A 24,285-nucleotide genomic window follows, 5' to 3' on the forward strand; every position below is an offset into this window, starting at 1 on the left:
TTATTCCGATAAAAAATTTCTATAAATTACTTTTCTGTTTAATTTGTTTTTTTTCCTACGACCATTTTTTACCGAGTTATAAACAATCAAAGAAAAAAATGGCAATGTAATTTAAACGCTTGGAACTTAATCAAAAACAGTCGCATAAAAATTACAAGGACAGATATAAAAAGCTGAAAATCTTTACTTTGAGATTCTGTATTTGTTTATTTGATAAATAAATGTTTTGTTGTTTAAAACCCATCTTAAAACTGACTCTAAAAATTGCATATTTTCCTTAAGTTGATGCTATTGAAGTTTGATGCTATTTTCAAAATAATCATGGGACTTAGTCCACGTTTTCTTTAAGTTAAAAGTACTCTTAAATTATGTGCAGTTTTGTAGGGCTCAGAATTTTTTTTCCATGTCCTAGGGTTTAAAATGTGCCATTAAAAAAAAAAGCTAACTTTACTGTAAAACAGAGAAGAACCTGAGAGCGGTTATCGCGGCCTTTTTCGTGCGACCGATATTTGACTAGCATCAGCGCCAAACGTAGATGTAAAGCCCGTTTTACATTAATCGCAAGCAGCCAGTTGCGACTTGCGACATCCAATAAGCGCTTAGTTTCTAGTTAAAGCTCGACAGTCATTGGGTGTTGCAAACTGGCGACAGCAATTAATGTAGAACTTTACATCCATGTTTGGCGCTGATGCTAGTCAAATATCGATCGAAAAAAGCCGCGGTGATTGCTCTCAGATTTCTCTGCTATAAAGTTAGATAAAATGTCAATAAAATCTAAATTTGTTTCTCTGATTTTCTATTTTTTTTAATAGAACACTTTTTTACTTTTTCTGCTTTAAGGGGATGCTGGACTGCCTCTCAAACTTGATCGGGGTGGTCGGAATGTAGAGTCATTCGTGCACATTATTAATGAGATTTCGTATATATTTCTTTTATAGATTTGGAAATTCTTATCCAGAATTAAAGTACACATATTAATATCAATCTGTGAATTGGATTTTGTATCGAGAAATGTTTTTTATATTACTTTACTTATCGACTTCTTCCGAATCCGCTCTCACACATATATACGAGATTTTCATAAACAGAAATATATTATACTAAAGCGTCTAAGCTTATTCTGAAAGCACAGAATTGTTCTTTCTTGTAATGCAATGGATGGGGCACGCTTGTTTTGTACGTACAAAGTCTAAAACTTTTATACGCGCAGCAAATGTTTTCACGACCGCAGGAGTTGATCACAAAACTGCACCACCCTCCGTTATTGTTTATATTTTAATTCTGGAGAAGGATTTTTAATTGTGTAATCAACAAAAAGATTTTTGACTAAAACAATAATCGCGTTTAATCGATAAAACAGACCCATCTCCAGCTTCCCCTTAACGCGAAATATCATACAGGCAGATAAAATATTAATTAACAAAAATACTCAAGTATTCTACCTACATATATTTGTATAATATGCTTAAGTTTTAAAAAAATGTGAAAGTATGTGTAATTAAATGGTAATAAAATGTACTTTAAAAAATTTTGAAATGCTCAAATGTAAATTTATAACAAATAATATACAAATATTATTATATGTATACTGACATATTAGTACCACTGATGACAGCTACTAAACAAATGTTTCATAAGTAATCACTAGAATTTATCACTTAATAATAAAGATACTAGGTAACAAATCTATTTGTCATAATACCTATAAGGGCTGCAATGTCATTTTCTTCCATAATTTTAATACTTTCATTTTTAATAATTAAAGAAGTTATACAAATAAGTATAGTACATGATCAAATAATGCAAACAAAATGTACTAATTAATATTACTATGATAAGAGATTCATTTCAATCTTTTTAAAATAAATTTTAACCACTTTTCCATGGGTTTACTAGACAAATAAAATTAATATCATCAAATCTAGTGATGCGATTCAAACTCAATTAAAATATTAATAATTATAATAATTATGCATATATACAGATTATATGCAAAAATTATAAGTTACATTACGCTTTTTAGGTAAAAATTGGCCCTTTTATCCATCTTTGTTTAAGGGAAAATTCTTCAACTCTTGATAACTCTAGACATGTATCTTATATATCTGAAAATACATAATCGAAATAGATTTTACAATGTTGATTAAGATTTATATTAATTTATTAGCACAGGGATTGAAATTGCTGACATATTTTACTGACATAATCTACATTATCGTATATAATAGTATGCAAAAAAGCTAATTTCAATTTTGTAAGAAAAAATTTACATAAATTCTTAAAAGCTGTAAAAGTAAACTACAGATTTGTATGGTATAATAAAATTACAAGTTTCTGATCTTTAAAGGATATCTTTAATCATACAATCATGAAACAATTCAAAGAACTTACTATGAAAATCCTCATTTTATGTCAAATCATCAAATGTATATAATATGTATAACTTTTTTTATTATAGCAAATTTTATACTAGCCATTGTTTACATCTGGTTGAATTTGGTCCAATTGTACTTCTTCCTTTTTCTCTATAGTATGGTCATTATCATTATTAAAATTTTCATTTATTATGGACTGCATTGAAATATCAGCATTATCATTGATTGAAGTCTCGATATCATGTTCTGGATTAGGATCTCGATTTTCTTCACCCTTTTCTATTAAACGTGGAGCATCTACGGTATGTAAAGATGAGGACGCTTCAAAGTTTTGTGACTGTTTACTTAATCCTATCTGAACCTCTATTAGATTTAATTCTTCAATCAATGTGTTTTGTCTTCTTTCAATGTTTTCTGAAATAATGCACATTTGTGTGAATGTATACATATAAAAATAAATTTACATACAATAATATTTATAAGAATACTAACCGTTAAGTTCTTTTACGGATTGTGCTAATAACATATCTGTCTGTGGATGTTTACGCTTTGGTACATAATAAATAGAAGGTTGTGTTTGTGTTTTTATAAATGAAGCAAGAGGCAATTGCGCATTACGCCAATCTTGAAACTGCCGACTACGTGCAAGCTTTGCTTCTAATACTCGCACTTCAGCCAATTGCCGTTTTCGGGATAAAAACAATTGTTGTCTTTCTCTACGCAATTCTTCTTTCTCTCGTCGTCTAGCTTCTTCTACTCTAGCTTCTACTTCTGCTTTTTTATCTTCCTGTAAATAAGAATATTGTGTATACGGTCTCGTTTTAATTGGCTCAAATATCTAAAAAAAATATGAAACAAATATTGATAAAATCAATGTCTTAGAAATTGCTTTTTCAAGATCATATAAAGGTTTTTTTTAAATATTATTATTTATATTGGCGATTTCTTTTACATAATATGGTTCTTCTAATTAACTTGTATATAAAAATATTAAAGTAGGTTATTAAAAAATCAATTTAAAGTAGTAAAAATATTTTATATTTTGTTCTGGTATTTGTTCTGGTATTTTGACATAAAGTATAAAATATCTTATAAAAAATTGTTTATTAAAAAAACGTATTTTAATTCTTATACACAGAAAAATGAGAATCAATTAATGCAAAGAAAACAAATGGTTGCTTTTTAAAAACGAGTTGCTTATTCCCTAAACTTGATTTTATCATTATTTGTCTTCTTTTACACACACACGCGCGCGCTTGTACAGGCAACTTTTGTGTGAAATTTTTTTCATATTTTTCAAAATATTTGCATGAGATAATTAGAATGGAATACTCTATATATTTATTAATAATGTGTATAAACTGCTAAATATATATCTAAATATATCTTACCTTTGCTTTAAGTTTCGTTTCCTCTTGTCTAAATTTTTGTAAAGTACCCAAAAGTGCACCAAACATACGTTTATTTCTCTGTCGACTACGTTCATCTGTTCTCTCTCGCCTGATAACCTCTTGACGCGAAGGAATTTCTCGAGGAGTAGCTATTACTCTGGATGATACAGCAGGCTTAATATATATAAATATCAAAATATATATTAATATTAAAATTTATATTGAATTATATATAAATGTTAGAATAGAATACGTCAAGCAAAATATAAAACTATATTAAAGGTAAGATACATTGTGTAACAAAAAGAATATTATTTGATCTTTTCAAATATATAACAATATGATAAAATAAATTTTTTCATGTTTTATGAATTATAATCCAAAAACTAATTATAATTTGAATTGCGATCAATGATAATTTGTAATACATTGAAGATGACCTAATGCAAGGTCGAAACTTGTGTGACATATTAACAATATTATATACTCCTTTTAACAATCATTAAAAGAAATTAACTGGTCTTAATTAATTAAATCTGGACAATCAAGTCGATTTTAAGATGGTTCATACACATAATAAATACTGCAGATCTAGCTCTTACTTACAGGAATTATAATTTAAAAATCAATACACATTCTCGTGAAATATGAGTTAAGCTTGCCGTACATACATACTAATAAGTCTCCTAAAGTTTTGAAATTTTAATACAGTTGCTATGAGAGTTGTTCAATTTTTCACTAAAAGTATAAACTTTTCTTTTAGTAATTACTTAGTATATAAATCAAAAACTAGATTATAAAAATTTAAATTACCAACTTTCTAACGACCACAAACAATATATATGATGCCGACAATTTATTATTAATATTTAATCTTAAAAATCATAAAATATATGAAATCGCAGATCTTGTGGTCCATGTTGTGTGTGTGTGTGTGTGTGTGTGTGTGTGTGTTTAATGTATTTAATCTACAGATATTCTACATGATCTTTTTTCTTCCATATTAAATCTCGTTCCTTGACTTATTAATTTGTATTCTGCTACTTTACTTAGTAAATTTACATATAAAACTAATCTAAATTCTTTTCTTTAAGAATAAATTAAATTATTAAATCTAAATGATATTTACAGAACTCAAATCATATTGGTATCTAAAATATACTTTAATTTAAAAAGAGCTTATTAAAAACTTATTTAATTTATCTTAAAAATAATTTATTTTTTAAATTATTTATTCCTATATGATTTTGTATATAAAATAAATAAAATAATAATTTAGAAAATTCGTGTCTATTGACTAAAGAGTTGTGTATGAACCTCCTTAAGTATGCAACAAATTTTTAATGGCAAAAAGGCAACGAATTTTACATTCACATTTCACACTGATGTGATATTCTAGCAGATTGGCAATAAACTGAACAAGAAACTTAATATTTTAAAAAAATTTTGTTTTCTGTCTTTTTTATAGTCATAAAAAGTATTATATTTCAGTGATCAATGTTATATACACTTTCGCTATTAGTTTTTAAATATAATTAAATGTAAACTGCATACAGATCCCAAATTTACTGATATATGCTTATAAAAATATACAAAGAAAGTAAACATTGATAATTAAACCAGACATGCAATATTTGTCTCTATACTTCACTCAGTGAGAAAATATTCTCAATCTACATATAGGTGACAAAATGGAGTGACACACATTATTGTGGATTGGATTTGATAGCAGCTTACGATAACGTAAGAGAGAAAAATTTTGGATGTATGCTAGAATTAGGAAATGTGAAGCAGATGATAGAAAGATTGAAAGAAAATACAAGGACCCGAGGGTGATAGTAAGGACAGAAGAAGTATTGACAAGTTTTCATTGACTTGTGGGAAGAGAGCAAGACAGAGCTGTGCAATGGGTCCATTGTCTTGTATTATGTATCTTGTATATAGCAGAATTAGATAGGTACACACAGAATAAAGGAATAGGAGGTATATAATTAGGTTAGGAGAGGATAGGGTCACTGAAGTAGGCAGGTAATATAGTATTATAGTTTATTTAAAAAAAAAAAGGAAAGATTTAATGAATATGATGATAAATACATTTAGAAAGAATTTAAAATTTTAAAGAAAAAAGAAGAAAAAGAGTTAAAGGTAAATACAGAGAAAAAAGTAAAAGTTAAGGTATTTAATAAGAATGGGAAGAAAAGTTAGGAAAATGGAAATAGGAAGATGAGGATAGAAGAGGAAAGGCCATAGTCGAATAAGAAGGAGGCAATCTGTCCCCGCACAGATCATGCTTATTTTTTTGCTTTGATTGCTATCAGTGTCACTTACAATTTAGCCGAATATTAGGCCTTTTTATTAAACCGTTTTGGTGTAAATAATAAAAATAAAAATAAAAATTTCGAAAATAACTCATATCTTTTGATCGGTTTAACCGATTTTGATGAAATTTTAATATGTTATAGATATCACTGAGACACATTTATAAAAAATTCGGGAAGGATTTCTGATGACAGAAACATTGATAAAAAAAATAAATAAATGGTCTTGATTTTTTAAATTCCGATATCTTTTTGATACAATTACGAAATTTTTTTTGTAGAATCTTGGAACCGTTTTCTACAAGACATATATTTTTTCATCATAGCCCTTTTTATCCAGCTATGACCTTTAATTATTTTGGCGTTAGGTTAGGTTAGGTTTAATAGAACAGAAGATTATAAAGAGCACATAAAGAAGCTAGGAAAAAGGAAAAGTAACAGCTAAAGGTATGGGATCCAAAAGAAAGGCAAAAAAAAAAAAAAAGAAAAGATGGAAGATTAGAGAAAGGAGGAAAGAAAGAGAGAAAAAGTAGAGGAAAAGATTTAAATATAGAAAGGTTAGATGATATAGTAAGGGAATATAGTTATAAGTTAAAAGAAAGAAGATTGTAAACAGAGTAAGAATTAAAAAATAGTAGTGAGAAAAATGTTTAGATAGGATTATATTGTATTCTCTGTAGGATTTTTTTTCTTTGCTATTGTATGCTGAAGAGAATAAAGATTATTATTATATGTAGAATTCTTGCAATTATAATGGAGCAATAAGATACGTTATGTTATATTATTGCGCTCAAATTCTTCCACGACACATTTCCACACGCGAGCGCAACGGAATAAGCACACATTTATAGCAAACAAGAAGCTTTATTGATAACGCCGAACACAAATAAAATTATTCCGAGCACGTCCGCACGAGACGAAGTCTCAAGAACAACGTCATTTCATTTGTTTACAATCTTCCTGGCGACACTGTCAATGCTCTAGTTTACACCGAGCACTTGGTACGCGTATCAAGTAGTGAATTTAAGCTAATCAGCCAATGATTAAACACATTCACTAGTTATTTACTATTTGATACGCGTATCAAGTGCTCGGTGTAAACTAGATCAATGCTGAACACAGCTGACCGAGGCGATCAATACTATTAATTTTTCCGGAGCGCCGACTAAAGCTCGCGCTAATATTAAATAAATCTATGTAATTGGTTAATTAGGATAGAAGAACAGCTAAATGGATAGATAGGTGGAGGGATGAGTGTGCTAGGAAAGATTGTAAGGCCTGTGGCACACGCTTTCCATAAGACATAATAGTAAGGTTTTGACCAATCACATACTCGATTTAGCCAGTTACGGTTACGGTCGCCCAATCCAATACATCAAAACCTTACTGTTACGTATTACGGAAAGCATGTACAACAGGCCTAAATCAAGTCCCCTTCTTGGCAATGTAATGCTGAAGCAAATAAAGGATTCTATTTATTATATAAAAGTAAATTACCTTGATAATGCTATCATCTTCATCAGCACTGTCATCTGCAGTAGATGGAATACGTGCACTTAATCGACTAAAAACTGTTTTTGGTTCTACATTAGAACCTTGCCAGCGTCGTTTGCCTCCAGGTAGTTCATTATTCACAAAGTCTGTTATAGCTCTTCGGCGATCTTCTTGTAACAGTCGTTTTTGAGGTACTCTAGAAAAAAATAAAATCAAACAAAATTGTAACAACATATTCATATATTGTGTTATTTAATAAAAATAAATTTTTACAAATATATAATAATGTAAAATATATAATGTAAATGTAATATAAGTAAAATGAACTACAAACATAATAAAAGTTGCATTAAGTAAAAATAACATAAAAATGCATAAGTAAAGATTACATAAAAATATAAGAATCCTTTGTGAATAAGTTTTTTACATCTCCCCCCCCCCCCACAGAGAGAGAGAGAGAGAGAGAGAGAGAGAGAGAGAGAGAGAGAGAGAGAGAGAGAGAGAGAGAGAGAGAGAGAGAGAAATGTATTACTAATACTTCACAGTTATTGTTATAAAATATTTTAAAACATTTTTATTGAAGAATTAACATTTTTTTCATTAAATATAACCTCGATTGCAATGGAGCACTTTCGCCATCAGGAAGTTCCCGGCCCAAAATTTTACGAATACTGCGATCAAGACCACGAAGTCCATCGCGAGCGATTTCTAACTGAGCTTCTAATTTGTCGGCTCCCCATAGATCTTGACAATTTAATTTCCTCATTAGAAACTCTTCGATTACAATAACACAAAAATTAATTCCTTTAATAAAGAATCACAATAGTTCCATCACCGATAACGTCGTATAAACTTGACTGTGATATAAGAATACAAGATGTATATTGCACATAATGGCAGCAGTAGTGTAGAGCCAATCAAGAGTTGATTACAAATATAACCGCGAAATTTAAAACACTTTAGGCCCGGTTCTACAAAATCAAGTTTAAATCGAGATTAGATAAACAAGAGTTATATTTAACATGGTTAAACTTGCATTGCAATCCATAGGTTTGTTTTCTATTCTTGCACTGCTGCACTGGTGCAATAAGTTAGAATAATGCTAAGACTCCATGCATGATGTAATAAGAAAGGTGTACCATTGCGCATATAGCGATGGCGGCACGATGAGCGGAGCCAATGAAATTTGGGTCCAAATGCACCGCGCAAATAATCTTCTTAGGTGCGTTCCGTTTCATGCATGATACGCATGATGCATCGTTCATCTTTGTTGTTTGTTAAACGTTAAACAAGGATGAACAATGCATTATGCGCATCATGCATTGAAACGGAACGCAGCCCTTCTTTCGAACATTTGGACCCAATCCTTATTGGTCGACTACTGCGCATATGTGATGTTAGTTCACCTTTCTTATTACGGGTCTGTTCGCGTCACATGCCCCAACATGCTCCTGTTCACCCCAACGCACTCCAATACGTTGATTCCGATGACGCCAACCTATTAGAATGCGTTGGAGTGAGTAGGAGCATGTCGGAGCATGGCGACGCGAACAAACCACATGACTTCATGTATGCGGTGAGCTCCAGCAAATGTAGAGTTCCTATAAGGAGAGTTGTGCCAATACCGCTCTGGATTGTGATTGGCTCCGCCATTTTCCGTTAAACTTCCGGTAGTTTTAGCCATTTCCAGCACAATTTGGCAATCTTGGTATAGCTATCATCAATGCATTAACATCAGTCTTTTGTGTATCCATATATAAAGCAAAGAGTTTATATTGAAGATATTTTAATTATACTATTGAAATTGTAATATAATTGTAAATAAAATAAATGTGATTGAAAATACTGTGGAATAAAAAAAGGATATATTTGTAAATGTAACCTTAAAAATGCTGAAAAACTTTAGCATTTTTGAGATTACATTACAAATATATCTTTCCTTTATTCCACAGCATTTTCAATCACATTTATTTTATTTACAATTATATATCTATATATACAAATATATATATATATATATATATATATATATATGTAATATCCTGTATTAATGTTAAAAATAGAAAATGCCGAATTGTGTAGCTTTTGGATGCTATAATACATCAAAAAAAGGTGCAATAATGCGTATGTTTCCACAAGCTTTAGAACGTCGAAAAATATGGTTAGAAAATGAAATAAGACTTGAAACAAGATTGAAATAAAACTTGAATAAGACTTGAAATTTGCCGCCTTTACATGCCATGAAACGGAAAATGGCAACTTCCGTCACATTGGCACAACTCTCCTTATAGGATCTCTAGGGTGCGTTCGGGGAGACGCTATTAGCGCTATCAGCATCAGTTTATCCTTGTTCTACTTTTAATGAGTAATGAAGATGGACTGATGCTGGTAGCGCTAATAGCGTCTCCCCGAACGCACCCCTAGTGTATCAGCATCGTCAGCGCCACCATTTGGTACTACATTTCTAACAGATTTTTCGTCTCACTTAAAACCACGGAGATCGGTCTCCTGGTTCTAGTCTTCATAGTATATACATACCATACATATACACAATCTTTTTTCCGAAGTATGGTCGTCACTCCACTCAATTTGGTATCAATTTTTCGGCCAAACTTTCACAGATGTTTGCAATCTAGCTAATAAATTTAATAGACTGTAATAATGTTCATATGTAACAATTATTGATGTTTTATGTATATTTTTATCTATTATAAAGTTATACATACATTTATGATATATATGTGAGATATATCAGTTTAAGAAAAAGTTTATTCACAATTTTCAACATGCAGTTATCCAGTCTTGATGCTTTACACATATATTTTATTAATTGACAATGTAATATGGAAATAATTCCTTTCATTATTAAAAGAAAATAATGGAAGAAGGAGCAATGTTATGGATGCTTTCTCTTGTTATGCTAGTTGGGTCTTGTTTGGCTGGATCATTACCGTTAGTCATGAATTTGTCAGAAGTAAGCATTTTTTTAAATAAATACATATTTTTTATATTCAGAATAATCAATATTGTATAACTATATATATATATATATATGTATATTGTATTTGTTTTTTTTAGGACAAATTACAGTTAGTATCTGTATTAGGAGCAGGTCTTCTTGTTGGAACTGCATTAGCAGTGATTATACCGGAAGGTATAAGAGCTTTATTTACTGGTGAACTTACTAATGAAAAAGAGTTACATGGTATGTAATTTATTATTATTATTAATATTTAAATTAATTTCTTTCAGTAATACTTTGTTTTTACAGGTGATTTACATTCCTTAATTGGAATTAGTTTAGTACTTGGCTTTGTATTTATGCTTTTGATTGATCAATGTTCAGCAAGAAAAAGTGATGGAAGACATAAGAGTGTTACAGCAACTTTAGGTCTTGTAGTGCATGCAGCAATTGATGGAATTGCCTTAGGAGCCGCTGCTACTACATCCCAAGCTGATGTCGAAGTGATAGTTTTTTTAGCAATAATGTTGCACAAAGTAAATTTTCCATAATATTCAACCAATCAATTAACAAGAATTTCATAGAAAATATCCTGTATAGAATATAATATTTCTACAATGTTGTAGAAACATTTAAATGTTTACAAAAAGTAATATGGAAAAAATGACATTTTATAAGTTATCTTACACACACATTTTTGTAAACAATTTTATAAAAATATTATAGCTGCTTTATTTGTAGAAGCCATAATATTTAAATGTTTTTTGTTGCTTCATATTGTGAATCTGTGTATGCTTAAAAAGACAAAATATCTGTGATATGAGAAAAGCTTTAGACAATATTATGCCTTTCCTAAAAGTGTGATGTTTTTTTAAAATTTGTCTTAAATTTTTCAAAATTTTAATGCAAATTTTATAATTCTTTAGAATTTTTATATAATTTTATAATTTCAGAAAATTCTTATCTCTTTTATTTGAATCTAGAACACTCCAGAAATTTTGATTAAATTTATAACTTTTAGAATTCTTTATATTCATGTAAATTATACATATAAATTCTAAAATATTTTAAAATTTTTAAGATTTTTTTTCTGTAATAAATGTTAGGAAATTCAAAGTATTTTATGAGAAATTTTAAGAATCTTGTAATATTTCAGGAGTCATACATAATAAATTCTAAGAAAAACTAAATTTTCTTAGTTTTTCCGAAAAGTGTTCCAATTCATATATTTCATATAAAAATTTTGAAATAAGTTTTTATTAGGATATAGGAAACATCTGAAGATTTTAATTAAGATATTTATATAGATGAAATTTTACCATGTGTTTCAATATTAACTATAATGTTTTCATTTTTTATACATGCAACGTTGTACAGACTTTATTCTATATGGGATAACATTAATTGCACCTTTTGTCCTTTATTTTTGTTATTAAAATTATTTTTTAGGCACCAGCTGCATTTGGACTTGTATCATTTCTTCTTCATGAAGGTGTAGATAAAAAAAGGATAAGCAGGCATTTATTAATTTTTTCTCTTGCGGCACCATGTCTTGCACTTGTGACATATTTTGGTATTGGAAAAGTAAGTAATGTAAAATATAAGCATTTTTATAGAAGGTATTCAAAATCTATACATATATTACAGTAATACTGGAAATTCAAAATATAATATATTAATATAAAATTGTGCATTTGAACAAGCATTGAGTAAACATTTGAATAACTGTTAATTTTTTTCAATATTTCTGTTGTTAATAAAAACTACTCAAAATTCAATTCTTTAAGATAAGTTGAAATAAAAAAAGCAATTGAACTGCAATTTTTATAGATACATTTATTAATTTTTGTAAATGTTATTTTATTATCGCAGACTCATTATTTAGTGGTGTTGAATTGGAGGACTGTAGAATTCTTCTGCAGAAATAATTAAGAATATTTGAAATATAAACATCAACATAAAAAATTTCTTTATTTATATGAATTTACCCAGTAGTTTATGAATCAATAGCTCAATTAATCACTGTTGCAAAGATTTAAAGTCTCCATTTTAATGGTATTTATATGTGATCCTTTGAATAGATCAGATCTACAATAGGTATAGTATAAATCTTAAGCCATAAAAAAATTAATAAATTGCATTTAATTATTCTTCTCACATAAACCATGATTAGTCAATTCCTTATGGTTTAAAGCTCGCTACACCTGTAGTAAGCTTTAAACCATAAGGTTTTGTAGATCTGGCCATGCTTTTTGAAGATAAAAAATATACTCTATAAACATTAATAAATTTTTCTACAGAAGTTGCACTTTAATTGCTTCAATATTTTTTTTCTAAGAAATTCTTACAAATAATACTTCTTGGACACAACAAAATAGAATAACGCCATAATAGTTTACAAGATATTTTATACTTTATTAAAATATATTAAAAAATAAGATATAAAATATCTCGTAAACTATTGATTTTTTGATAACTTTAACTTTAAGTCTTACTCTTATATAACTAAAAAATTATTCTATATATATAATTTGATTTTTTTTAATGACGACTCTTATGTGACCCACAACATTGAGTTTTTGGAGAGTTTATCTTACCATTTATCATTATTTGTCTTTTACACACACACACACACACATACACACATACATACACGCGCGCGCGCATGAACGCATGCACAAAAAAATATATATATATATAACTTGTATGAACGTTTTTCAAACACACATATGTGTACGCGTACACAGAGTGTTTTAAATATTTTAATTTAATACATAGTCTTTTATAATTTTTATATTTTACATTATTTTTTATAGGTTTTTTATTTCTTATAATATAAAAATCGATTTTAAAATTTTTTAATTATAACTTTTGTTTTAATGCAGGAAGGAAAAGAAACGCTGAGCAGTGTCAATGCAACTGGTTTAGCTATGTTGTTTAGTGCTGGAACATTTCTTTATGTATCCACTGTCCATGTTTTGCCAGAATTGATGACAAGAAATAGTAATTACTCACATGTGCCAAGTGTCGAGGGTACGACACTCTCTGCAACTGGACTTAAAGTTAAAGAAATATTATTCTTAGTAATAGGCTCATTTTTACCTGCTTTAATAACAACTGGACATCATCATTGACTAAATGAAGTATTATATGAAGATATTAGTATGTATGAATGAAATTTTTTATTCTAATTTGAGAAATTCCATCTTTAAGATAATTTTTATAATTTTAAAATTTAAAAAGTTGTTATATTGTATTATATTGTATGTACATGAAGATCTATATATTGGAGAAAAACGAGAATCAGCAGATGTGTATTTCTTAACACAATTAAAAAATATTTTTTTTACTAAATTTAATCATAAATTTGATTATTAAATATTGATAATTTTTATTCAAAACACTTGCAGATTATTACAGCTAAATATGAAGAAATCTGTTATATTGGTTATTTCTTTATATAGTAAAGGCACCAAATTTGGGATAGTTTCTTAAATTGAAACCCCCTCATTTCTTGGAAATTAAATATTGCATCATACGAATAGCAATAAAAATATGATCTGCTTAGTTAATTAAAGAAATAAAAACCTATATTTCATATATTCATATCATTATCTACATGAAATTTGCTAAAAATGAAATCGTCAAAGCGAGGATTGTATTTGCACGATTATGCCTTTTAGGCAAGCCTAACGAAATAACATTGAATCTGTAGGACTATGTAATTCAGATAAGATTTATAAATCAACAAAATATAACATTAATACTTCTATCGTATACGGATTTCCAAATTAGGTGCCCATTTCGTCAGATGCCCTTTTTGACATGTGTCAAAACGAAAACAATTATTAAAAAAAAAAATGAAATATGAAACAGTATTATAATAATGACTATACCATTTAATAGAAGATACTTTCTAATTTGTATTCATGTTTTCAAAATTGTTTTTTATCTATTATTTAAGAAATATAATCTAAAAACAACGTAGTGTTCCCAATTCGGTGCCTTTCATATATATAATACTTATATATTGCTAACGTCGAGTTTATTCCATAGGAGGAGTGGGTGAAATCAAAGAAAGATAGAGATAATGAAAATCATATACCTGCGTCGTTGTGCGCAAGCGTGACACATGTTAGTAGACGCGCGCGGAGCGCGCGGTAGCGGGAGCGATTTTTACGCGTGCGCAAAACTGTCAAAGTACATCAAGTCGTACCGTAATGTTTTTTTCCTCTTCCGAGCCCAATTGGCAATATATGAGTATTACATATATGGTGCCTTTCGTCTATAACTTTTTTAAAAATTTTTTAATAAAAACGTACGCCAGATATATTCACGTTATATTCTTAAAAACATATTTTTGAAAAAGAAAAAGATAAATTTAATTATTAAAAAAGATTAATTCAATTACGCAAGTATTACATTGATTTATTTGTTGAAAACACATTTAAAAAAATATTATATATATAATATTTAACTCTTAGTAATCACCATAGACATAGTATGAATAGACGGAGCCATTGCCTTCCCCTTCCCATGGAGAACTGACCCCTGCGAACAATGGGAACGAGATAGACATATGAAGTGTCCTTCACTCTCTTCGTCTTTTTGCGCATGCGCAATACAATACTGATGCTAAGCATATGTCTGATGTTAAGTTCAAACATGAAAATTTTACTTTTTTTTAAGTGAGTTGAGAAAGAGAAAACCTTCTTGGCAACCGAAAAAAAATGTTTTCATTTGTAAACAACATTTCGACGCTTTATCATATTACGCATGCGCGAAAAGAGAAAGAGAGTGGAGGACACTTCATATATGTGTCTCGCTCCCATTATTTGCAGGCGTCAGTTGTAGTGACGTCATGCTCCGTCTATTCATACTATGGATGCGTTCGGGGAGACGCCATTAGCGCTACCAGCATCAGTCCATCTTCATTACTCATTAAAAGAAAAAGGATAAACTGATGTTGATAGCGCTAATAGTGTCTCCCCGAACGCATCCTATGGCTGCGTTTCGATATTCACTGCCAGTACTGAAAATCTATAGTTTACGTCACATACACTGTAGAATTTCAGTACTGACAGTGAATATCGAAACGCAGCCTTATGTCTATGGTAATCACCCAGGGTCTATTTGACCCCAATAAATTTTCACATCGATATTACGAGTACTAAATTCTCAAAAGCGTGACCTGTAGCACCATTTGCTGATGGTTTGAGGCTTAAGCGTGATCTACAATACATGGAGTAAGCGTGGAGTAAGAAGTAACAGTAGACGTAAGCAAAATAAATTAATTTTATTTTCTACTCTTACACTCTTACTCCATCTTTTACGCTTACGCTCGGCCATTAAAGCGCAGAAATAGCTGCGAACCGTGCAAACAACGCCATTAGTTTCATAAAATTGTACAAAATTATATGGCAAATCGTACTTCTACTTTTATTTCTTACTCTACGCTTACTCCATGTATTGTAGATCACGCTTTAGACCATTTACTACTCGAACGAGACCGCGCATTGTCTATAAAAACTTTTGCTCGGTAAAGGAAAAGAGACAACGCTATAGTGACATCGACAACATTGTAACATTTCATGTAAATTATTAATAGAGTTTCAAAAAATGTATCAGATCTGCAATGAAATATACATTGATCTGATAGAATTCTTTGATATCGAGATTATTTTTACTACATTGACTACACTTAAGTGTTCATCGTTAATAGCAAGAGGATATGTCAAAATGTGGCAACGCTTAAGAACCATCACACAATGCCAGGCAACAGGCAATAGGAACAGGAAATAAAGAGAGAAGAAGAGCCTTTCTCTCTTTCATTATTTTTGTTCCTATTGCTTGTTGCCTGGCATTATGTTTAGGCCCTTACTCTCTCGAGGGAGCTTTGTTTCTTTGTCACACGCGTGAGAAAGCACTATTTGTCTCTTTCCCTTTACTCGGCAACAGTCTGCACAAGAGGCGATGGGCAGTCCAGTAATATATGGTCTAAGGTAGTTACTGAGGGTTAAAAGTGGATTATATCAGAAGGGTGCTTCCGCGACCTACGGACCAGTATGTCGGATTGCCTATCTGCCGATCAGCAGGCGGTTGCTTTACCGACCTCGCGTAAAAAATTCAGACGCTTGATTCTTGAATTTATTCGCAAAAGAAACGTATTCGCAAGTTCTGATCTTACAGAAAAGTTGGAAATTTATTGGCTGTCGTATGGCTTTTAACCAATAAACTTGAAACTTTTCTGTTAGAGCGGGTATTTGTGCATACGTTTCTCTTGCGAATGAATTCAAGAATCGAGCCCCAGGATTACAGACTTCTATAATATAAGTCTGTGCCCAGGATGCAAACCCTCATGGAAATATTTTATTGAAATATGTATTTGAAAATCTTTCAATTGACTCTGTTTCATTATCATTTCATCAATATTTTAATAAAAAAGTATATCTAATATTAAAAAATTTTTAAATTACTTTTCTATAGTTTATTTTAACTTTTTTATTTTAACTTTTATTAATGAAATAAGAGAATTATATATTGAAAAATTATTGAATATTTCAAAATGATTATAATTTCGTATAAAATGTAATGTAATATTGTAAAATATATACAAAGTTAAAAGATATTATTTAAAAATGACAAAAAATTTTTTTGGTTATTAGACATGAATTTTTTATTAAATACATTTTATCGAAATTTTTAATACATTTTAACATATTAAAATAACTCATAATTTAAATTAAAAATAAATCATAATTTTTTTTATAAAATACTGCAAAATATATAGAAAGTTAAAAAATATTATTAAAATATAATAAAAAACTGTTAAAATATTAGATATTATATAAATTTTCATTGAAATTTTGATGAAAGAAATATTTCTTTTTTCGATATATCTATGTGTAAAGTATACTTTACACTATGCTGCAAAGAGTTAAATAACAATAAAATAATAAATTTCAATGAAATGGGTCGATTGAGAGAAATTTTCAATAAAATATTTCTATCAGGGTAGTCATATGAAAAAATTGCGTACAACAATAGCACTAGAAATAGTTAAAACAGATAGTCACCAAGTTTTTAAATATTTCTCTAAAAACCAAATTGGTAAGAATTTCTTGAAAATAACTTTTTTATATGAGCTTTTTTGTGCTTTTCTTTACTTATAACATATTTATTCATTGTTAATGTGCTATTAAAGGGTGTATTCTTAATAAAGGCGAAAAAGAAATTGGATAATGAGTGATTCCTTTGAATGCTATTGCTGTTCTGTCTGTTTAATTAGCTGTTTCTTTTTTACACGTTTTCTTTCATCACGTTTATCTTTTATCTGTTAATTTCAATATTCTTTAATTGATTGTTTGCCAAATATTTTTATATCTTCTAATTTTTTCAATAAAAGCTTTTACAAATATTCTGCCGATCATACAGCAACAGTTAAATACTTGCTTTTGTCTTATGTGCGTATCCATTCATTCATGGTAATGTTTTCAAAACATAGCTGAGAATCATTCTGCGATGCATCACGACGTCGTTAACATAGCAAATATAGTAAACACTATTTGATTCGATATGGCTAGTTCCAATATGTACTGCCAATAATCTATAATAGCGTAGCGTAAACTACAAAGTTTTCTGTAAGATAGCTAGCAACATATAATAAACTATCGCCATTATCAATAAAGAATGCTATTGTTTGAAAACATAGCCCATATAGTATATAGCGTAGCCTACATGGTACTCAGTATGGTTTCAGCATTATACCAAGCATAATGTTTAATAAATGAAGTGTAGAGCTCTTTACGGGCGAATATCGCCTGTCTTATTATTATTTTAACTGATTCGACATTAAACCTGTTATTATTTTCGCACATAGATGGAATTAACTAAAGGTATCATTATACACAATAGAGTTAACTAAAGGTATCATTATACACAATGAGATACCTAATTTATTAATAAGTTTGGCTTTAAGAGCTTCTTGAAATTACAGTGCGTATAAAGTTCGATCTTACAGTGTACTGAGTACCATGTATCTCTCGCATTTGATTTTTTTGAATAAATAGAAATATAAACAATTTTTTTAATTTATGATAATGCAAAATTTTTATCTTTATAAAGAAATTTAGAATTATTATAATTGAATTAGCACATATATCACATAGCATTAAAGAAATAAAATAAGCTTATGTGAATTTACCTATAACTAATTGATTTGCGTAAAACTATAGTCCTTTCGCTTTTATAATGTGCAAAATACGACTTTAAAAATTATTTATAAGCAAATGACAGTTAAAGATACAAGGAAAATTTGTGATAAAATAGACATTTATTGTATTTTCTACATTGATGATGTGTATAATTGTATTATTACAATGAAAATTACACCAGTTCAAGTTATACTTTCTGCAAAAATTAGTGTGGCGTTAATATGTGCTTGGCCACCATCACGGAATGCAACAAAATTTAATGTTATTTTATTCAAAGTTTTATGGTGCATATCTTACTTGAATACTATTTTATTGTTGCTTCCATTATTAAATTCAATTTATGCTTATCGGGATGATCCTGTAATTTTGGGGAAATCAGTTTGTCTCTCTTGTGCAGTCCTTCACATCATGTTCAAGATGATGGTATGTCGAATCCGATGTAATCGTTTTCAGGTATGTATATGTGATTTGGTAAATCTATATTCAAATACATACTAGAAGATGCATGCCACAGCTTACTCCGCTCTTAATTATGCGGAGTTTTCTACAAACGAGACTTTCTCTTTCTAAATAAGATGTATTATTTATATAAGAGCTACGTATATTATTAGATCTAAAAACATTTATTTAAAAAATAATAAATGAAAAATTTGTAGTAAATGAAAAAAGCTGGTAGTCCATACAATTGTTCTTTAAAAAAGTTTACATCTATATGGACTACAGCTTTCTAAAAATTGTTCATTTATTATTGTATGCGCGTGCCAGGATTTCTATAGTGCATGTAACATATTCTGTGTAGAAAATAGAATGCGGAACGCAGCTAACCTCAGCTGGTCAGATATTATCCTATTCGCGTTTATACATGCCAGTATGTGCTATTACTCAGATAGTAGGATGAATGTTTACTGTGTGTTTATTTCACATCCGCACATCTATGGATGTGAAATAGATGTCCATCATGTATTCCATTGTGGATATTTATCAACTTTGAATAAAATAATGTTAAAGGGCTTTTCAACGTCCATAACAGTCCATAAGATATTTAATTTTATTTATATCCTTACTTATATGGCTCAGTATCGCTAGATGACTAACTGGACCGTTAATAATTCAGGTGCAAAATTCGCCACACTAATAATATAAGTCAGATGGCTTTAGTAACTTTTCAAAATATCTTTCAAAATATAAGATTTATGAAAAAATGTTCTATACAAAAGTTTCATAGCATTTTATACTCTATATAATGGTATATTTGTTTTTCAAAAATTTCAAATTTTTTATTTTACCCACACTTTTACCCCTTTTTACAAAATTTTGATAATTTTGTATAGACAAAAATTAATGAGTATTAAAAGCTGAATTCTTATTTTATATATATATATATATATTTATATATAATGTAATACATTTGTAATTTATATAAATAGGATACTCTTTTTTTAAAATTATAATTAACATTTTTTAATGCATTAAAAAATAACAATTTGCACATATAATATTGTATGTATACACTGGTGCAAAAAAAACGAGGCCAAAAGTTTGCATGATGTGCAAAATTCGACCGTCATTCTCCACGTGGTGCACATCGGGTCACTTTGATGACGGCGGTATGATTGAGTTAAATACGAATAAAATCAATGTGCAATATCATATTGATACTCAAAATTCATGATATTCAAAAAAATACCGTATTTATTCGCTAAAATATCTTAAAATGCAAATTTCAAACCCGTGTGCAATCAACAAAAAACATCATATCGACATGTTTTTTTTTTAAATTGCTTAGAAAAGAATGAACTTTAAGAATCTGGATTAATATCCCAGATAACAAAATGTCTGCACAGTGACTGCACAGTGCGTGCACGTGTGCTTAATAATCGTCACAGTGTGACTACACAGCACCATCTAGATGCGTCCTCCTTTGAGACTCATATCGCTCGCACACGTGAGTGCCGCACGCGTGCAGGCGATAGGAGTCTCATGTGAGTGTTCTAATTGAGACTCATATCGCTCGCACACGTGAGTGCCGCACGCGTGCAGGCGATAGAAGCCTCATGTGAGTGTTCTAATTAAGACTCATATCGCTCGCATACATGCGGCACTCACGCGTGCGAGCGATATGAGCCTTGAGTGTTAAATAATAAAATAATAAGAATAATAAAATATATAAAGTATTATGTATAATAATAATAATAAATATCAATCTCAATAGAAAATTCAATTCATATTATAAAAAATCAGATAAAATAATTTAAAAAATATATATTTCTCTACAAAGTACAAATCTCAGATACTTAATATATATAATAATAGTATTTATTTTAGTATAAAAGTAAGTTAATGTTTATATTAAAGTATATTATAGTAAAGTTAGTATTTATATAGTATAAATTTTACGTCTTATTAAAAATATATTAATAATATAATATACATTTAATGTATTATCCTATTTTTAAATGTTCTCATTAATCATATTCAGACTTGCTGGTCTGGGAATAATCGTCAGATTCTTCGTCAGTATTTGTGTTTTGATGTTCATCGTTGTCATCTTCGTCATTTTCATCGACCTCGTCCATGTTTCTTTTTTTTATTGTTCTACGAAATCTTTGTTTAATAGTGCGTAGAACTTGAAGCATCTCTATTTTAAAAGCTTCTTTATTTACAGGCCCTTCAAAATGTGAACATTTTTTAGCTGCATCTGAAGAATATAAATGTTTATATTAGTTTGTACATATTGTTAATTAATGAGCATGTAAAAATATTAATCCAGAATGTTTTCTGTATATGCTTTGCGATAAATAAAAAGGGGACATAGGTCAGAAAGTGAAATTTTATAGGACAGCGGTAAATAAAAGTGCGGTAAGTGTAACAATGTGGTAAGCAAGGTGTCTAAATAAAAAGTTGAAGTTTTAAACAATAGCTAAAAATAAATAAAAATCGATTTTTCCGATTTGTGTCCCTTTTTCGCTTGTCGCATTATATATATGTATGAGAGCTCTTACAATATATAATGTTCATCATTTTGGTGTTCCCTAATTCTTTAGTATTATGTTCGTCACCGAGCCAGGTAAACTTGTTTACTAACTCGTCAGTCATAGTTTGTTTAATTGCGGTGTATATAAAATCCCGTATTTTTACAGCACCTAATCCTATGAAATGGCGATACTAAAACAGAATAAAGATATTTTATTGTATTTCAATACTACACCGAAGTAACATTTCAATTGAATAATGTAATAAGTTCATACAATATAAGTTTTAACATACAAAATTTAATATCTTTGCGAAAAAACATCCTGAAATTCTTTCTGCAGTTGAAAAAAACAATATTTTAAGTAATATTTTTGATAATACTTCAGACACACGAATTTTTTCCAAATTTTTCATTTACATCTTCAAATTAAATCTTAGATTATTAGATTTTTTTAAAATTTTAAGTAGGGTCGAAATAAAATCTTACAGAGATTAGATTCACGCCAGTTAAGTACATTATAAGAATAGTACATTGTGTAACAATGTGTGTGCGAGGTTTAGTTTTTTTCGCGAATGTAAAGTTTAAGGCGAGTGCGGTAATCATATGAGCGAAAAAGCCACCTCGCACAAGATATACACCGTATTTTTGCAATTAATGCGCGAAAATCGCAATTAAACGAGATCAAGAAACACGTCCCATGCGAGAAAGTCGCATCTGTTGCAAAAACATTCTTTCTTTTTCGTTTTTTCATAAACTCTGTAAATTCCAAATTAAAAAACATGTAATAAAAAATAAATTTTAACAGTATATCGTAGTAAAAAAATCCAAATGTTTTTTTTTCAAAAAGATATTTGAAGCTAAGAAAGTCTACTTTAACTTGATTTTATGCTAACTTTGTCCAATAAGTTTTCATTAAAGTGTAGTAATGTAAATAAAAAAAGTAGGAAAATTACTAATTTTCAGTTTCACGTAGTTAAGGAAATGCAGTTTACTAAGTAAGAGCATTGAGAAACAGCAATATGGGACATCTTTTCTATGGAATATCTTACTATACATATAATGGATTCACGAAGGTGTACTCACTAATTTCTGACGCTCCAATTTTTTGGATTCGTGTTCGATTTCGTTAAATTGTTCCAAAGTGTTCAGCGGATAACCATCTAGCAACTGATATAATGACCTGCTCACAATATATTCATCTGATGGTTTTTCCTTTATTTCTTTTAATTGTTGTTGTATGTCTGTTTGCCCTTTGATTAAGTTTCTACTTAGCTCTTCTAATACCCTTCAAAATTATTAATATAATCATTATTATAAGATAATAGAAAATACGAAAAAATAGTTAATCAGCTGAAATAAAAGCTGAACGAAAGGCTGAATATATAAAATTCTAAACATTCCAACATTTTACTCACGCCAATTTTCGTTTCAACTCCGTATCAATACTCGGGGCTGTATTTACTATGAAACTGTCACTATCGGCAACACGTGGCTCATCATTTCGTTCTTCTTGTACAGGTGTACTATGCCGAACATCATCAGGCACTGTCGTGCTAGCAGGAGTTGCAAGAACAGAAGCTGCATTATATTTTTTTGTAGTATAGTCAAGAAACTTTGCAGGGCCACTATGATCGACACATGGCTGATTTCGTTCTGTTTGTACATGTGTAACATTCTCCATCTCAGACACAGATGTCTTGCTAACAGAATCTGCATAAAACTTTTTTATGCCATTTTCAGACAACTTTAGAGGCTCATTATATACTGCTGCAGAGTAATTATCATTACAATTTTTCTTTTTTCTGAAAATACAAAATATACATATGTAATTAAATAAAATATTAAACGTAATCAATTGTTAAAAATTAATAATTATAAAGCTCCTAATTTACATTTATACGTTGTAATTTTGCCAAATTTTGTGAAAATTTTCAACTTTACGTTTATATGTAATGTTCTAATTTCAAAAATTAAATTGCATTTGTTCATAAAGATGATTTTTATTAACTTACGAATTTTTGTTGGTAGCTTTTGCGATCATGTCGTCAGACTTATTCAGGGTACTTAGTTTGTCCGAAAATTCATGAGGTTGTCTTAGTTCATCATTAGTATCGGCCATGTCTTTCCCTGATTGCCGTAATTTCTCGAACTCCTTTCGCACAGTTATTTGGCCTTTGGATCTCTTCTTTCGCGGAGGTCCTTCGTCCGAGGACGTAGTCCATAATTTTTTTGGTCGAATGAGCAGTCTACCACTTCTCGCTGAAATCTTCTTTTTTTCTTTTCTTTCATTCTTTTCCATGTTAAATGGAATGTAATAATCTATACAATTTACAATAATTTATAATTTTATAACTTTGCTTTTATACAAATTTCAAATAAATTCTTCTGGAAATAAAAAGAATCTCAAAAAGCAATGGTATTGTCCATTTCAATAAACTTTGCATATTAAAATGAATTATTGTGAAAAATAATGTACGGAATTTTACTGTCATATAATGGCACTGCGTCATATATAATACTGTCACATATCTATAATACAGTAGAATCCCGCTTTAGCG

General features: G+C 29.4%; 3 protein-coding genes across 6 annotated transcripts; 1 reads left to right on the top strand and 2 right to left on the bottom strand.

Annotated features, from left to right (window-relative positions):
• Positions 1 to 1,528: 1,528 nt before the first annotated feature.
• On the bottom strand, positions 1,529 to 8,462 carry LOC105838760 (pinin). 3 transcript variants are annotated; one of them, XR_004962566.1, is made up of 6 exons: positions 8,190 to 8,462; positions 7,582 to 7,774; positions 3,767 to 3,940; positions 2,868 to 3,162; positions 2,392 to 2,789; positions 1,529 to 2,105 (listed from the first exon to the last, which is right to left on the bottom strand). XR_004962566.1 is itself a non-coding variant. In XM_036284313.1 (6 exons), the coding sequence occupies exons 1-6, from the start codon at positions 8,342 to 8,344 to the stop codon at positions 2,098 to 2,100; spliced, it is 1,140 nt and encodes a 379-aa protein (XP_036140206.1). In that variant the 5' UTR covers positions 8,345 to 8,462; the 3' UTR covers positions 1,529 to 2,097. The 3 variants fall into 3 exon arrangements, 2 of the variants coding, with proteins under 2 accessions (XP_036140206.1, XP_036140207.1); XM_036284313.1 differs by having other exon boundaries at positions 2,475 to 2,789; XM_036284314.1 differs by lacking the exon at positions 1,529 to 2,105 and having other exon boundaries at positions 2,144 to 2,789.
• Positions 8,463 to 10,073: 1,611 nt separating this feature from the next.
• Positions 10,074 to 13,935, top strand: LOC105832596 (zinc transporter ZIP9). 2 transcript variants are annotated; one of them, XM_036284400.1, is made up of 5 exons: positions 10,074 to 10,552; positions 10,657 to 10,783; positions 10,850 to 11,076; positions 11,990 to 12,124; positions 13,426 to 13,935. In XM_036284400.1, exons 1-5 carry the CDS (start codon positions 10,457 to 10,459, stop codon positions 13,672 to 13,674), a joined length of 834 nt encoding a protein of 277 aa, XP_036140293.1. In that variant the 5' UTR covers positions 10,074 to 10,456; the 3' UTR covers positions 13,675 to 13,935. The 2 variants fall into 2 exon arrangements, with proteins under 2 accessions (XP_036140293.1, XP_036140294.1); XM_036284401.1 differs by lacking the exon at positions 10,074 to 10,552 and having other exon boundaries at positions 10,831 to 11,076.
• Positions 13,936 to 21,000: 7,065 nt separating this feature from the next.
• On the bottom strand, positions 21,001 to 24,062 carry LOC118644780. Its single transcript, XM_036284264.1, has 5 exons — positions 23,740 to 24,062; positions 23,143 to 23,529; positions 22,811 to 23,012; positions 21,756 to 21,918; positions 21,001 to 21,451 (listed from the first exon to the last, which is right to left on the bottom strand). Exons 1-5 carry the CDS (start codon positions 24,024 to 24,026, stop codon positions 21,219 to 21,221), a joined length of 1,272 nt encoding a protein of 423 aa, XP_036140157.1. The 5' UTR covers positions 24,027 to 24,062; the 3' UTR covers positions 21,001 to 21,218.
• Between the last annotated feature and the right edge of the window lie 223 nt (positions 24,063 to 24,285).

Source organism: Monomorium pharaonis, chromosome 3 (assembly GCF_013373865.1).
Source record: "Monomorium pharaonis isolate MP-MQ-018 chromosome 3, ASM1337386v2, whole genome shotgun sequence".
Taxonomy (NCBI): domain Eukaryota; kingdom Metazoa; phylum Arthropoda; class Insecta; order Hymenoptera; family Formicidae; genus Monomorium; species Monomorium pharaonis.

Coding starts and splice junctions, on each gene's coding strand:
- LOC105838760 (XM_036284313.1), bottom strand. CDS start 8,344: ATGAGGAAATTAAATTGTCAAGATCTATGGGGAGCCGACAAATTAGAA. Junction 3,941..7,581: donor AAGATGATAGCATTATCAAG/GTAATTTACTTT, acceptor ATATATATTAAG/CCTGCTGTATCATCCAGAGT. Junction 3,163..3,766: donor AAACGAAACTTAAAGCAAAG/GTAAGATATATT, acceptor TCTTATTTACAG/GAAGATAAAAAAGCAGAAGT.
- LOC105832596 (XM_036284400.1), top strand. CDS start 10,457: ATGGAAGAAGGAGCAATGTTATGGATGCTTTCTCTTGTTATGCTAGTT. Junction 10,784..10,849: donor TAATGAAAAAGAGTTACATG/GTATGTAATTTA, acceptor TTGTTTTTACAG/GTGATTTACATTCCTTAATT. Junction 11,077..11,989: donor TAGCAATAATGTTGCACAAA/GTAAATTTTCCA, acceptor ATTATTTTTTAG/GCACCAGCTGCATTTGGACT.
- LOC118644780 (XM_036284264.1), bottom strand. CDS start 24,026: ATGGAAAAGAATGAAAGAAAAGAAAAAAAGAAGATTTCAGCGAGAAGT. Junction 23,530..23,739: donor AAAGCTACCAACAAAAATTC/GTAAGTTAATAA, acceptor TTGTATTTTCAG/AAAAAAGAAAAATTGTAATG. Junction 23,013..23,142: donor GAGTTGAAACGAAAATTGGC/GTGAGTAAAATG, acceptor ATAATTTTGAAG/GGTATTAGAAGAGCTAAGTA.